The sequence below is a fragment of the Apteryx rowi genome, unplaced genomic scaffold (assembly GCF_003343035.1).
Source record: "Apteryx rowi isolate R43461 unplaced genomic scaffold, aptRow1 scaffold_1, whole genome shotgun sequence".
Classification (NCBI taxonomy): Eukaryota; Metazoa; Chordata; class Aves; order Apterygiformes; family Apterygidae; genus Apteryx; species Apteryx rowi.
In genome coordinates, this window is record NW_020447196.1 from 956,290 (window position 1) to 972,902 (window position 16,613).

Here is a 16,613-nt window from a genome sequence, read left to right on the forward strand (position 1 = left end):
TGCTTTAAAATTATGTTTTCCATAAAATGAAAGTGGTAAAGCATTAGACTAGCCAGTTTACTTTTATCGTTAGAATTTCAACGAGCTTAGTATGGTCATTGCGTCTTTTTTTTTTTTTTGCTTTACTGAAGCTTTTAAATGCTTATTTTCCTGGATTTATCAGTGTTATTTTAGGGTCTTGCAATTGTTTTTTTTTTCCTCTACCTTTTGATTTCAGAAGAAATTCTGCTGGGAGCATGTTGTATGAAAATTCTAACAGATTAAAGAAATAGAAAAGGCATCAACTTGGGGAAAAATAGTGATTTCTTTGCTAATGGAGAACATATAACAAGGAAAATACAGCAACATGTCAATATTAAAAAGTGTCTACATGACCAATGAAAGTAACTTTTATAATTTAATCTCACAAAATGCTGAAACTTGTATTACATATTATGTTTAGTTTTCTAAAGAGATTTAGTGCAACTCATATCACAGTTATGAGATAGATATTATAGTGTAATGTTCAAAGATTGGCTGATTTCAGCCAACGGCTTTTTTTGCATTTGTAACTAAACTATTAAAAAGATTTTTAACGTGGTTTCTCCCCAGGGCTGAAGGAAATAATTTTTTATGTTAGATGTTTTTAGCTAGCTATTGAACAATCAAGCTGTGTTTTCTCTGTGGTTTTTATTCCTGTAGTGCAAATTAAAAAAGAAAGAGAATTCTAGTAAGAGTGCACAGAAAGAAGGAAGTATCCAAAAGATTCGGGAGTTGGAACACAATTGCAAGTTGGGTAATAACTGTAAAAAAATTAATATCACGTTCTTAGTTTTCTGATAATATGATATCTGCTCTTTTGACTTCCTGAAACATTTTCTTTTGGCTGATCATAAAATAAATAATTGGGAAAATTAGGAACTGAAGACATGTTATTTTGCAGGATTGTACCTTTAAATTAGCTGTTTCCTGTGTAGTAATTTTCTGTGTGAAATGATTCTAGAGAAGTTTGAGTCTTCTAACTTAGTATTTTGGAGCTTTTAAATGGAAATTGAAAGCATTGTCTTGAATGTTATTTGTTAACGTTAATGTGGAAACTTGCGATGCCATGTTTCAGGAGCAACCCAGATGTTGATGTGACAGCTGCTTAGGGTTTATGTAATCAATACTTACATTTATTTTAAAAGAGAGAGTGTGTTATGAAGTCTTTGCATTTCCACGTAGCTTTTTTTTAGCAATCGTGTCAAAAGAGGTCCGTTAGTACGGGAGAAGTCAATCAGATGATTACTGTGTTTCTATGACAACAGTGCATTGGCTTCCTAGCTTGCATCTCCATGGCCCTTAAAAAATGTTTATTTAAGGCTTTTTTTGGGGGGGGGAGTGTCTTTTTCTATCATTCAGTACCAGTTTGATACAGTAAGTTTAAAAAATCTTTACCTTTTGTTCCTAATTGGATATTTTTCCTTTATAATTGTTCCTTCACAACAAGTGTATTTTCCTTTCCCCAGAGATCATTTGGAAGTGAGTAGGGAAAATAATGTTACAATTATTTTTAAATCATTTAAATATATAATTGGAAACTCTTATACCTTTCTTGGCAATATGTCTTTTGTCATTATTCTGTACTTTAATTTTATCATGATTGCTTTTATTTAAATCTATAGCTTATGGAACAGAGCCTGCAGATTCCTCTTGGGTGTTCCTGAAAATAACAGTAACCTTGCAGTGATCATATATTGAAGATTTTTATCAACTTTTTAAGATAAAGACAAAAGTTTTGGGGGGCTTTGTTTCATTTTTATTGAAGAAATCTTTTTAGTAGCATGTCGATACAAATAAACTTATTGATTATAGCTCAAAATAAGGCTGAGTATTATAGGCAACAAGATAAGCAATGTATTGTGTGTGGAAAATAACTTTATTTCATCTGATTAGAAGAACATTTTTCCATTTTTAAGTTAAAATATTTTAATTTATACTAGTAGCTTTAATTTTCTTGGTTTTCTTCAGAAATGCACCCATAGAATTCTATAGGGAATGCTTCATTTTTTCTTTAAGATAATGTGACTTCTGTTCAAGTTTTAAGGCTTAGTTATGATTTCTTGGAGGTAATTGATGCTTGTTTCTGCAGACCATAAAATACGAAGTACTTATTATCCGTAACTCATATGTAATACATAGGTTTTTATAATGTATGTGTAATATGTATATAATACTGGAATAAAATAAGTCATTCCCAAGGGTGGGAATGTAATATCACAATAATATCATTGTCCTACTTAGGTCTGTCTAGTGTATATTGAGGTTTTCTGAATGTATTGTCTAAGATTTCTGAAAATAACATACCTGGTGATTCAACCACTACAATTTTTGAAGTGAATTTCTCATATTCAAATGTGCTGCTAGAAGAGATTTTCTAGATGTTCAGTCCCTTTAGAACAGAAACACGTGAATGAATGTAGATGTTTTAATAGTAGTTGAAAATAAACTACATTATCAGCAAACAGCAGTGTACAGAAATGATTTTTGCACTTTAGTTTTCCTTAATGGCTGCCTATATGCAGATTTGTTTCTGTCACAAACAACAAGTTAATAAATGAAAATAAAAGGATTTCTGACAACTGGGAGAACTTTTCTCTGCTTTCTGATTCTGAAAACATACTCTGTCTTCACCTCCCTAAATTAACATGCATCTTTCTGCAACAACACACCAGGTGGTGTACAGTTGATCCAAGTCTAGAACAGGATCTCTCTCTGGTTTGGATCCAGCCTTTATATGTTAACACTTGAGAGACTACCTGCATCTGGATGCAAGGTGATCTCTAGTCTAATTGCTTATACATTATCTCTTTTCCTGGATACCAAGAAGGATCTTCTCCATTTAGTCTTGAATCGGTTTGTTCTGCACTGTGTTCTGCATCCTATCTTACTGTATCTCAGTAAACTTCAGTGCCCTCAAATTGATTCCCAGTTTGCTTCAGAAGTGGCAAATTTCGCAGTTTGAAACATCATACACCAGACGCAGCTCTTTGCCGTTCCAGGCTAGAAAGAGTCTGCGATATTTGACAAGCACTTTCTTCTCTTTATCTCCGATTTTCCATTACTGTTAATCCAGCTCTGTTGAGTAACTTCACATTGTCTTGCAAGTGCTTTATGGAAGAAGTTTTCAAAATGGATAACTTAGGAGTCAGCTATTTATTTGGATCTTTCCATATTCTCTCTTACATGACGTGTTGCTATGCACTGGATTGTTTTTTATTCACTATTGACAAATAGTGTTCATCACTTGAGAATGAAATTTCTTTTGAGTAACCCAGCTAGAGACTGAAGAAAGTGATCAGTTCCAAATTTGCACAAGTGAAAAAGAAATTAAAAAAAAAAAAGTGAATGAAGAAGTTATGTACTTTAACAACACAAGCAAACAGGTAATCTTTCCCTCAAATTAGGCAACTAGGAAACCACAAGTTTCTCAGTTTGAATCCTCCATTGTGCTCCAGCACTAACAGACGATTTGGCATGCTTATTCTGGAGAGATTGTCGCAACCTAATATCCTTATCTTGGAAAGCTCCCCTTCCTGGCTGCAGCTAGAGGATGGAAGCACTGCTACTTTTTTTTCTTTTCTTTTCTTTCTTTTTTTTAAGGAAGTATTTATTTCTTTGAATTCAAAAGCTGCTTATGATAAATACAGATCTTCCTCTTTTGAGCTGCCTCATTAGTTAGAAATGATGCTGTTTAACTTACCTCTGGAAACTTTGTTGCTTGCTCTGGCTCACTGTTGTGCTCTTTGGATGGGGTAATGCATTGGTGGCTTTTATATAGATCTGAACTATGTAATTAGAATTTAAAACTGAGCTTTTGTGGCAGGTTCTCATTGTAGAACTTTTCTGGACAAGTTCCATGTATGTAACATGTTGCTTCAGTGTTTTGCAATCTTTTCCACAAATTATGTATGTAACTAGGATGGTTTCAACTTCTTTCACATAACTTGCAATATAGCATTTTGTAAGGTTGACAGTTGTCCCTTTTTTCATGTAGATGTCTTGGAAAATGAGATTTTCATAAACAGCATTCAAAAGGGGATAGCAAGGACAAATGTTACAGGCCTGTGAGTGAATATTACGATGGAAATGAGCATAGGGAATGCTGTCCCTAGCTGTCGGAGTAAATCAGTGAGCTAAAATGTACTATTGGTCTGAGAGAATGATATCCAGATTTTTTTATATATATCTTGTAAATAAATAAATAAAATAATAAAAGTTTGTTGRTTGGTTCGTTGTTTTAAAGTACTCTGAACTAGGAAATGGACTTGCGGCTTGTATCAGTTGCTTTATTAACACTTATTCCTTTAATTGAGAGCAGTGTTGGGCACTGTTAGAAAAGTAGTCCAACTAGTGTGCTTCAGCATCTTACTGAGCTTTCTCAAAACGGTTAGAGTAAGAAGGGCTGTCTGTCACAAGGCTCAGCATGCCATGTCTCTGATAACTGAGAGGAAAAGCACACTTTATATTCAGTTTTTAAGCATTTTTCAGCATTAATATCATCATTCTGAATGTCCATATATTGGTAAATAAATATAGCTATTTTCCAAAGAAATTGCTGAAGCATAGTTGTGTTTAAACCAAATCATGTCTGGAAACTACTGCATTAGAAAGGGATCTATGATAAAATTTCTAGATGTCTTTAAACTACATATTCAGCTGATGAACATGGGAAGTATATATTTGTGTTTACTTATGACTAAACCCATGATTACAAGCAACTAAATGTCAGGTGTGATTAATGTGTTACTGTTGTGCTAATTATGACCAGCAGTTAGAGTTGCRTGATATTTCGAACTATTGCTCTATGATAATAAGACATTTTTGGTTTATGGAAACAATCCTTTTTTGTGTCCCATACCCATTTCTGAGATTGAAATAAAAACGCCATATACGACTTTTGGTTAGAGGCACAATAGCATTTCACTATATTTTTAATTAAATTGTCAAAATTTGATAATGACTTATTAAGACTTTCCATACAACTGGTAAATATGTAACTACTACTTTTTTTTAATAAGAACTGAATCTGAAGAACATTAGAGGTTGTGACTTGAGTGAAGTTACTGAAAGGCATATAGCGTATCTTGAATTGGCAAAAGGTTTACATGTTCTCTGTTCTCACTGTTGAGGTTTGTAGAATGTTATGATGGTCTCTGAAATATTATAGTCAATACTACATTCATAACACTTTGTGATAGTAATAATTCCTTTGATAATATATGTAACTTTAAACAGTTTTCAAATTTTCAGGAAAATATGGTGAAGGCTTGCTAATTTTTATGGATTCTTAGGCAGAACTTCTAGCTGGATGCAGGAGCATATGTAAAACTTCTATCACCCGTCTGGCGAATCACAGAGTCTATATAGTCCGAGGCGGTGGGGGGGGTTGTTCGTTTCTTTGTGACTTAAAGTCCGTCAGCTACTTTACACAGCATGTGATTACATCCATTTTTATTCATCTTTATTAATCTTAAAATAGATTTCAAAAAAGTAGTAGCAATAAACCTGCTTGGGTAAAGGGGCACTAAGTCCAGGCACTAAACTTTGGTCCCCTGTGGGTGGTTATACATTTTTGTGTACAAAAAAGTTGCTTCAGACAGTTAACAGAAACCAGCTGAAGTCTCTTTCATGCAGATCATCCTTTGCAAAACCTTTCAAACAGTTAGTTTAGTGACTCAGTATATTGTGAACTACACACTAATTTTAACTTTGCTTTAGAAGAACATGATTTGTGCTCAATTTTATTTCAAATAAATTGAAATACCACCACCACCACCMCCCCTTTTTTTTTTTAATAAGCATGTATTATCATGGTTAACCTAAGTTCCCTAAGCACTGATGAGATGCATTGCTTTATCTTTCTGTCTTGTAGGAACTTTTCATGGCATCCTGCACTGGACACTCGAAGTAAAATGTATATACCGCACTCTCACGCATTTATAGATCTGAATAATGACTTTACTGCTGGTAAGTCATTCTAATATTTTAGCCAATTTCAATATGATAGTTTTTTTCAAAAATTGGTTCTACAACATTGTGTTCATTAATTAAATGACTTAACTACTTTGAACTTTAATCAGTATCTACAATTTGAATTGTTCTCAGTTTTTTTGAAAATGACTGCCAGATTGAATAAGCTAATAACGTCTCCTACTTGATGATAATTTAATCGAAACTAATGTTTGTTCTGAATAATTTTGTGTTCACCATCAAAGCTGCATTTCCTATTTTTTAGTGATGCTATACTGTAGTATTCAGATTTTGCAGCTGAAGCAGATGCAGATAGTGCATTTTCTTCATCATGATTCTGAAAATTGATGTTTCATTCAAAAGGGTTTTTACAACAGTGGACTTCACTCATGATTTGTTTCATAAAGACTTCAATATGACTTTATTCATTCCATTTTGTTGTAGTTTATTTTACCAATGATTGAGTAAATTACATGTGAGACTTCTGTTCTTATCCTTTCATTACTAAATGAGCAATCCTATAACCAATTTATAAGTCAGTGTTTAACAGACACAAATATGGGAAACAACTTTTCTTATGATGGATAAACTGTATTCTTTTTTTGATGTAACATGCAATGCAATTTAGCCTTGGTTACCATAATGAATATGTTTATCACTTATATACACAGTTTATAGCTCAAAGTATATTTAAATATTATGCTAAACTTTGTTTTTTCACGCAGTAAATGAATTCTGTGTCTTCTGCTAGATACATTATATACGTTAATTCCTATATGGTAATTTTGGAAAGTTTATTTCTTTCTCATATAGTAGCATGGAATTGAGAGAAGGAAGAGTCTGTAGGTTTATTTAATTCATTTGCTTTTAAATGTTAGAGATTAAGTTGATTGTTCTAGTGCATAATCAAACCTTAATTTTCAGTTTCAGCAAGTTGCTGCATGAAGCTGTCAAATGGAGATTCAAACTGGAAAATTAAATACATGATTGCTCACCATAATCAGTGTCATGTAATAACCAATTCTAAAACACTTAGCTGTATAATCCTTTGGAATTTTGTTTTAGGGGAATGGGCAGAGTAGATGTGCATTCAAGGTAACTTTTTAAGATTAATATATTGAAATTTAAACTCGCAGATAAAGGTAGGTACTCTAAGCTGTGTATGTAGATAATCAGAAATTGATCAAATAATAGGAACAATTTTGGGGAGGGTGCTTAAATCTCTTTATGAGAGATAGTTAATCTATAGAATGTCCAAAGAGTTACGGTTAGCACTGGTATTGTATGGAAATTCCTCTATTAAAGTAGATCCACACAATATAAAAGCTCCCACCACTCCCTATACAAAGGTCATGATTTTTATTTGCTTGTAACAGCAAAAATGTAATTCCTCAGGCTGAAATCTGTTGTTTACATTAGACTGACATCCTAAGGAAAATTTCAAGGAAAATAATCCATCCTGAGAAGGAAACTGAAAAAATATTACTATAGAATTGTTTTCTTCAAAATAACTTACTGCTTTCAAGATGGGAATTGGAAGTTGACTTTTGCTGTCGTGAAATCTGGACCAACTGTGAGCAAGGCATATGTTGCTGAAAAATACTACCTTACATGTGCATATCAGTGATATCTGATATTTCATGACTGATAGATGTTAATACAAGACTGCCCAGCTGCCAAAACAAAAAGCCACCAAGCCTCTGGCCCTGTCTGCACACTTATGTCAGTTCCCTCACGTCAGCTATAGCAGTTGCTCAACAAGTGCGTAGTTGTGGGGGGACGTGTTGCGGAAGTGAACTCATTTTCACTTGGCTTATTAAGCTGATCCAACTCACCATGCAGCTTCAAGATTGCCAGGCCATTGTAAGCACAGAGGAAAGGTAGACTCCTCTTTCAGCAGCAGCAGTTTTAGCCTGCCTTTAACCAAGCATGAAATTGCACTTTGAGTTTCATTGTTCTTCTTCCAACAAATGTCTGTTTAATTTTCTCACAGTCTCATGTAATTTGTGTTAGTCTGTACAGAGTTTAGCAAGTGACTCATAGAAGTAGTCAGCTGCCATTAAAAAAAAAAAGTAATTATCTATATAATAATGGTAATATTGTGATTTTGCCAAACAGTACCAAAATAAGGTGCTGATATTGCTGTCGTATGCACACCACCAGCCCTATGTCTCGCTCTGTGCAGTCTGGATAGACTTTGAAAAAGATAGCTAGATGTTTTTCCTGTTATCTGTATTCCTCCTTAGCATTGCTGGTGTTGTAAGGCAGCGTTGCCCCAGCTAAGGGAGGAGTGTGGTCCACATTGTGTTATTTCTTTACGCAGTAAGTGGATGTCTATAATTTACTGGATAGTTCAGGTAAAGCTGATGAAGATGAGAGGAGCCTTGTGACTTGGTATTAACCTGCACTACAGTTCTTGAAGGGGGAGCAGAACCTCATTAAGGACAGGTCCTGGTCCACATGTAAATCGTATCATTTAGGAAGGAGGCATTGATGAGGAAGCAGGAGAACACTCTGCATATTGAAATCCTGTTGTCCAAAAGACTTAATATCATGATATTTGGTGATACTATGGTATTTTTTTTGATACTGTGAAAAATTCAGTATTTACTCATGGTCAATGCCACTATTCATGAATATTAAGATATAGTTGCACCTAAAATGGATACACTTGGGTTTTTTTCCCAACAGATTAACAGATTAAAAAAACAAACCTTTAAAATACCCCATCTTTTTCTTTCTTTTTAAGACCATTTTCTAGTATTCCACAGTGTTTTAAGGCTCTCTTTCTATTCTGTAACAGATGCAGCCAATTCAGTGATTTTTAGCTAGACTATTTTTGGCAACTGTATCATTATAAACAGCTTAGGAGATTTAAAGTATGCTTGACATAAGAAAAAAAATCCTCTCTGGGCTCAGAATCTTTTTGCTAGGCTATAGCCTAACCTGTTTTCAACCTGCCAAGAAATTAAGCCCTCAAAGCAGTGCTTTTAATTGGCACGCTTCTCCTGCTCTGGGTGAAATGAAGTTGAATTGTTATGATTGCATTATATGAGAGCATGTTCATAAAGATGTTTTTAATCTAACAATGCTTCATGAAAGGCTAACTGTGTAAGGACTTTATAAATCCAAAAATCCACTAACCAGAACAAAGATGATACTAATCTTTCTCGGAGAGATTTAAACTACATTGTTTCAGTTAGTAATGCTGCTGCTGTTTTTAAATAAACGTCACCATGTAGAAATCTCAGCTGCTTATAATTTTTAATTCAGTAAGCAATTTTGAGTTAGGCAGGAACTCTACATAATTCATATAAAAATTTGCAAGAGTATGCAATTGTTATTGAAGGGTGTATATGTGCTTTGTGGATGAGGATAAAGTAAATACAACATTTTTAAGCGTCTAGTGTACATGCATTAAGCGTGTATTGTCCCAAGCACAGATATTCCACAACCTCTCTGGGCAACCTGTTCCAATGTTTGACCACCCTCAGARTGATAAAGTTTTTTCTTAAGTTTAGGTGGAAATTTCTGTATATCAGTTTGTGCCCATTGCTTCTCATCCTGTCACGGGGCACCACTGAGAAGAGTTTAAATCTGTCTTCTTTATTCCTTCCCATCAGGTGTTTATACACATTGATAAGCCTCTCTTCAAGCCCTTCTCGAGGTTAAACAACCCCAGCACTCTTAGCCTCTCCTTGTATGATAGATGCTCCAATCATTTTGCTCTTTCGTATAAACGTTCTTGAATTTAAACCATTTACCTCTAGGCTAAAGTAAAGCTTCCCAGAAAGCGGTCAGTATTGATTAAAATGCATCAGTGGATGAAGAATTTTCCGCTTCTTTTGGTGCCTTGTTCCATTTGATATTATACTGGTCTTATCTTAAATGCTATCATATAGCATGTCTTGCTCCAAAGCATCACTAGAAACTAGGAAAATAGTATTTGCCTGTAGAAGGTGGGGCAGTACAAATAATGAACCTTCTTTTTTTTCCCCAGAAAACTTTCACCTTTTTTAATAGTCTTTGCAAAGGTGGCTATTGTTGGCTTTCTTGTACGCAGTGTAGGCAAAGCGATTTATTTTAATGCTAATACATCTGCCGGTTACAGGAAAACAGCTGAGTTTTATACCATTGTGTTCCATAGCTACGGACTGCTGTACTATGTATATTTTTGTTCAGGACTGAACAATAACATTAGTAAAAGTACTTACCAGTCTTAGATCTCTGAGCTAAGCTATCTATAGCAAGGGACAAGATGTTTTCAATAGTACTTTTTGCTGTTGCACATAGTACCATCACAAATAGGAGTGATAATCCCAAACTGATTTTACTTATTCCTTTTCCAACAGGAAAATATCTGTCTGTAAATTATCAGTTGTTTGAATGGTCCAATAATTAATAATAAAAAATGGTTGCATTTTGCTTAACCCAGTTTTAGGCTTATAACTGTATTTGTTTCTGTACAACCACGTTTATAAGGGCAAAGGTTAAAAGTATATAATCAGGGCTCTATTCTGAATATATTCAGCTATTCAGAAAACTGGTCAGGCTCCTGAGATCTTGAGTACTTTTTAAAATAATGAATTGGGTGTGTTCTTTGATTATGGGCTCTTCATGATTTATATTTCCTGTCTGCTCACAACAACCATAAAAGTGTATTCTTTTTATGCTTGTTGAGATTCCTAAGCAGTTTAAGAGTGGGCATGCTAAGAGAAATGCTAAGTATCACGAGACTGGCAGAGTTACAAGAACTAACATTTCTGGTTATCATGTTTAGTTTGAGTCTTCCTCCAATTCTCAGGTCATCCGAAATGATTAACTTCTAATATTTCTTTCTGGGAGAAACTTCCTAAAAGTTTTATGTAACTGTAGCTTGCTTGCTTGCTTTGTTTTGCTATATAGCCACTCATTTCCACTGTAAGTCTTCATTAACAGCTTTTTAAAAATTTTTAGCATTTTGTTAATGTTAAAGAACGCCCTTTTTGTTAAATAGTATGTATAGTATACAATTTAATTTTAATGTATTTGGTAGATGATGCTTACAGCTGAAAGCACATAGATTTACACATTCTCAAAAAGCAACATGAATTTTTAATGTTACATAACCCATATTCCCTAAGCAGTAGAAGAAGTTATTGTAGCATTAATTTATCTCATAGTCATATTTCAAATGCCTGGACTTCAATAAGTCATGCACTTTGGTAATGTGGCGTGCTCTGTTAAATTGACATGCAAGGGTTTTATGCTTATTGAGAAATGTTCTACCTATTAGAAATGAAAAACAGTGAAGGCATCACTGAACCTCAGATAGAAATATTCAGTTCTGCTGTCTTTTGTTGGGTATATTTGGACGTGCATTTAAATGTTGTAGTTAAATTCTTCTTCAGCAGTTCGTTAAAGATTTTTCCTGTTTCTTTTACTTTCACAAAAAATAGAATATTACTTTGGATTTAAAAAAGTGAAATTAACTGTATTTTAAATATGAACCTTAATGGCTTCTCAACACTGAAAGGTATAACATCTAAAAATGAGGTTTTGTTGTTATTCCTCTGAATCAATTTGATATGCCAAATCTTACTGACTTCAGCAATCATTTCAAGCAAGAAATGATATGTATGTGTAATTGCTGCTTTTTATATATCTAAATGTATGAGATAGTGGCTATATTTAAAAATATTAGATATAGTCATATGTTTTCCTTCACACCTGAATAGTACAGTGTTATTCAGGTATCCACTACTTATTTGCGGAGGGTCTAAACTTGATACCTAGTCATCTGAGATCAGAATTCTGTCCTACACCGATGTCACTGTGTCTACCTGCACTGAGGTAGACTGAAAGATGAGGGTATGCATCATCTTTCATGGATGTGAGATGTGTTTAGTAATACATAACAGAAACTAATGATAAATGTGATTAACAGCTAGCTTAAGGAAACAATCTTGAAGCTAATAATAGCCTGTCTGAATGCCCCTAACGTTAGATGTACGTTATAGAGCATGACCGCCTAGGTGAGCATCTCCAAAGCACATTCCTCAAGGGAGAAACCAGTCTCAAAAAGTCATATGCTCAATCCAAAAAATTTACATCACGCAACTTAAAAGTAGTGCTTCAACAAGATTCGACTCTTTCAGCTGATAGTGAAGGAGGTAAAAAGTAACTTCACTGCGTCAATCCACTCAATTCAAAGTAAATAGGAACTTAACGTTTGTCAGAAATGCATATCAAGCATGTTAGTCAGGAGCTGGCGACGATACTGTTCTATTAAGTAAACACTGTTCCGAACACCATTGTTACACTGAAGATTTTGCAGTTGAAATACTGAGAGGAAAGGTGGAAAAAGGATGTTATAGCTGGAAACTGAGGCAGAGAAAGATAAMAGAACTTGGTGAAGACCACACAGAAAGGATGTAGATTTGCGTATCAATACAGATCATCTGTTCCAAGCTAGACGATAGACTACCATATTTTATCTGTGCCATTGTTGATATTTGCTGCCACAGTCAGCATTTTCAGAGAAATACTTTGGACCAAAATGAAGTTTAAATTTATCATGTTTTAGAGTGCTTCATCTAAAATTGAAGCATTTAGAATAGCAATTATCTCGCTACATTTTTTTTTTCTAGTTCTGTAATTTGAATATTTCTAATTAAAACATCTTAAAGTGTAAAATGTTCAGTTAGGGCTAAGGCTGACTTCCTAAGCCAGAATTCAAATCCCTAATTACTGTAACAAAAGAATTATTAATAAGCAATAAATTTGTATACACTTCAAGTTTTTATTCTACCAAAAAAAAAAAAATCAGGCCATGCCGTGCAAATATTTAAATGCATTCATATGCATGAGACAAACTGCCTTGGACTGTGAATCATACCGTAACTTCTTTCTTAGTGGCAGATGTATCCTTGAATGCTATGAAAAATATTTAATATATTAAAATATTCCATGCCTTATTCAGTTATGCGATTCCAAAGTTTGGAAGTACTGCTTTTGTAACCTGTCTGGCAGTTAAAACACTGGCACGCTGTGTGTGTAATTGCAAATATTTCTAGAGCTGTTCACATACAGTGAAAGAAAATTCATAAATTTGTTTTTGGAAAAATCATTAGTCAGTAACAGCTTGCTATAAACTAATTGCTAATCTCTTTACTGTTTTCTGATGGTTAAATTCTCTTATGTTGTTTTGCTTTGGGAATCTAGAAACCTAATGTCCCAGAACATTTACAATGTGTTTTCTTTTTGAGTCCTACATCTTAGTTTACACCCATAAATGTAGATTGTTTTCTTCTTGATAGCTAATCATTCAGTTCCCAGGTGATTTTTGAGTTGTAATCAGTTAAACCTTGATTCTGAAGACACCGTTATGCTTAATGTCAGGCTTTTACCTAATTAGATTATATTTTTGGTGTTGGCTCTTGATGGAAACTGGTAACCTCTCTCTACAAATATATTAACATCAAAGCTTATTTTACATAATAGATTCTGTGTTAAAATAACCAGATGCTGTATTCATCAAAATATAACCAAAATTCTGTATTAAAACAACCAGATTTGTTATGTTTGCAAACAAATTATCTGGCCTTTTATAACTTATTTATCCTGGGTGGCACTTCAAAAATATTTATATACTTTCTTCATTCTAGAGTCAAATTGCTGTCATTCTTTTGGCCTCCCTCTTCTCCCCCAAGACAAACATTCAGTAATGCCATCTCACTATTTCATTCCTTGAATAGTACAGCTTCTAATTTCTTACCTGTTTTAAGCTCGGATAAGAGAGCTTACCTGAGAGTTTACAGCGAATAACGGAGACAAAAATGCATTCTACAAGTTACACGGAATATATTTTGGAGAAGCTCAACCTGTATCTGTTTTGGGGGGAGGGGAGAGGGGTGTTTGGTTTGGTTGGTTGGTTTTTTGCTATTTACAAATCTGTTCTCTCTCACTACAAATGTTGTGTAAAGTGATCTCCTTTTTTTATCTACATTCGTCCACTTGATTTTGAACACTGCACAGGAACACAAGAAGTCCCTGCTCTTTCCAAGTACTACCTGGTTAAATTAACTGCATCTCCGCCTCAGGCTGCTGAGATTGCTCTGCTTTTTGCCATTACCACTTTCTCACTCATAACTTTTCTCATGAAGAGAGATAAAGAATGAATAGGGCTCTCTAGAGAAAAGAAACACCTGTTTTATCTCAAGGTTTGCCTAACCTTTCTAAAAGATCACATCACCTCTGCTATCTGCTTACCAAATGTAATTTTAAAATTGCCAAAATGAAGTGTCTCAAAGTCTTTTGCTTTTGAAACTTTTAATGATATGCTAGAGATTGGTGTAGCACCTTTACTGAACAAAGAAGCCAATGACTTTTTCAGCTTCTGAGTTAGGCTTAGATAGAGGATTGAAGACTAGTACCAAGACTAAATTTCCTTTAAAGAGATGAATGATATTATTTCATATTAAGTAACTCTAAACAAATCTCACTAAGCTCTGTAGACTGGACATCTGGTGCAAGAATTAACCCAAGCCCTGTTAGTTTTTAAATTACTCTCTTTGATCAGTCTCTATAAGAAGCTGCAGTCACTAACAAGCTTGTTTCTTAGTGCTTTTAATAACTTTGAACTTCAGCACTGGGAATAGTAGATATGTTATTGTATAGTTGAATTTATTCATCTGTGATTAAGGCTTTGAGGAACGATATAAAGCATTTCTTTTTAGTGTTTCACTTTGGATTTTTCTTTAAACGATAAACAATTTAACTCCTTTCATTTCTAGCTTAAAAAAACAAATGCATTTAAAAGTAAAGTTCGCTTAAATTAATTGACCAGATTATGATAGGTAACTGTTCACATCCTCCCCATTCATTGATACAAAATCAGCTGTCAGCAAGTGGCTATTGTAGTGCTCAAATGTATGAAAATGCATTCCTACATGCATGGTACTTTACTGCCTCCAAAGCAGTTCTCCTGTGAAGTATGGTGCAAGCACATCTTCTGCTTGCATTGTGCTATGCCTTTGGGGCCGGGGGGGGGGGTGGGGAATGGAAGCTCTACCTTTCACATCAGCTTTTCTTGAAATAGAAGGAGGGAGGTCACATAGGAAAGACGGTAAAAATGTTTTCTAAGGATGACTTATTGAACAACACTAGCATATCTAAATAAACATAATTTTTTCCTTAAAGATTTCAGAAAAGATGACAGTAATCTGTCGTATTCTGTAATTCTAGTACACATAGTATTTCTGATCTAACATGTTCTGTTTTACCATTTCTGCTACTCTTTCAGCAACATGCTTACTAGATGTCCAGTGGTAGAGCAGCATGGCTCAAGCCTTTTGAAAGTTCAGTGTTGCTCTTAACCTGACTTGCCATATTCCCATACTTGTATTCCAAACAGACATGAGTGCAGCCGAGGCCTGACAAATGTTTTCCAAAAGATAAGGGAACATGCATGCTGGACTATTTGCATAAGTAGGACTGTTTCTGAGTAACTTCACAGTAAAGTCTAATTGGAATGATTGAAATTGGCTAATAGAACAGCTGCAAAAAAAAGAAAAATAAAATGTTTCATGGCAGTGACTTCTGTGTATGAGGATAAGGCTTTGGCACTGGGAATCATATTTATTTAAAAAACAGTTTTGACTCTTACCTCACTGCCATAATTTTATTATCAAAAAAAAATTTTTTTTCAAGGTTGCAGGTTTTCCTACTGTTTAGGTGTACCAAAGGGATTTACTTTTTATAAGCATTATTTCTGAGTACTGCAGGTTTTGTGGTGAACCCATCAATTTTGATACCACATACAGAGTGGGGAAAAAAGCAATGTGTCCTGAAGTTTAAAAAAAGGCAAAAAAAATCTTCAGAAGATGTCAGGGTGGTTGTAATTGCTCTGCTGTCATTTATGTGCAATAATGGAATTCAGTGCTGACTAAAACTGTTATCAGGTAACTTTATATTTCTGGTTTTTCAAAGGACTGATGCAGTATTTAAGAAATTGAAAGTCAGTGCATGCTGTCTTTTAACGCTATCTTCTGCATATCAATCTAATCAATTTCTACTTTATAATTTTATAGGAATATATCATTACAGCCAAGCCACTGGAGTGCTTACTGGTGGAATTTACTTTTAACCCTTTTTTATCTAACCCCCAAAATATGCACTTTTTGAATTCCATATCTTTTAATGACATTTCAGTGTGTGATTATCCCTCTAAAGAATAAAGACTGGCCACTTTCTAACTGAGACTGTAAAGCCAGTACAAGTTAACTGTGGGAAAAGGCAGAGATGACAGGACCTGGGCTGAGGCGTTAGGCCAGCGCGCAGCGCAGTGGGAGCAGGGCTGCGGCCAGCTGTGGGGCTGACGGCAGGCGACTGTTGTCCTCCTCTCTCTGAACACCGGTTACACAAGGTGGCATTAATTAGGGATGCTGCTATGCCCACTGAGGAATTTCTTTTTTCCCCTATCCAAAACAGAAAATTTAGATGGAAGTTCGGTTTCTTATGGGGTACCATTTCTTTCCTGGGCTGGAAGAAGTCAAATGCCTGATGTGTTCATTGTCTCTGCCTCGCTTCTGCTGTTCCGTTCTGCAACACAGGTTTGCAAAGCAACTGAAGAAAAGTAGAGC

At 34.6% G+C, this 16,613-nt stretch overlaps 1 protein-coding gene across 7 annotated transcripts in view; it reads left to right on the plus strand.

Moving 5' to 3' along the window:
- The window catches only part of ITFG1 (integrin alpha FG-GAP repeat containing 1), a 108,012-nt gene that overhangs the window by 9,323 nt on the left and 82,076 nt on the right, over positions 1 to 16,613 (plus strand). For all 7 annotated transcript variants that reach the window (XR_003252540.1, XR_003252541.1, XR_003252545.1 and 4 more), the window contains exon 6: positions 5,894 to 5,988. Coding sequence is in view for 2 of the 7 variants with exons in the window: in XM_026060076.1 (XP_025915861.1) it covers positions 5,894 to 5,988 (95 nt within the window). In the remaining 5 variants the exon portion in view is untranslated. The remainder of the gene's footprint in view (positions 1 to 5,893; positions 5,989 to 16,613) is intronic.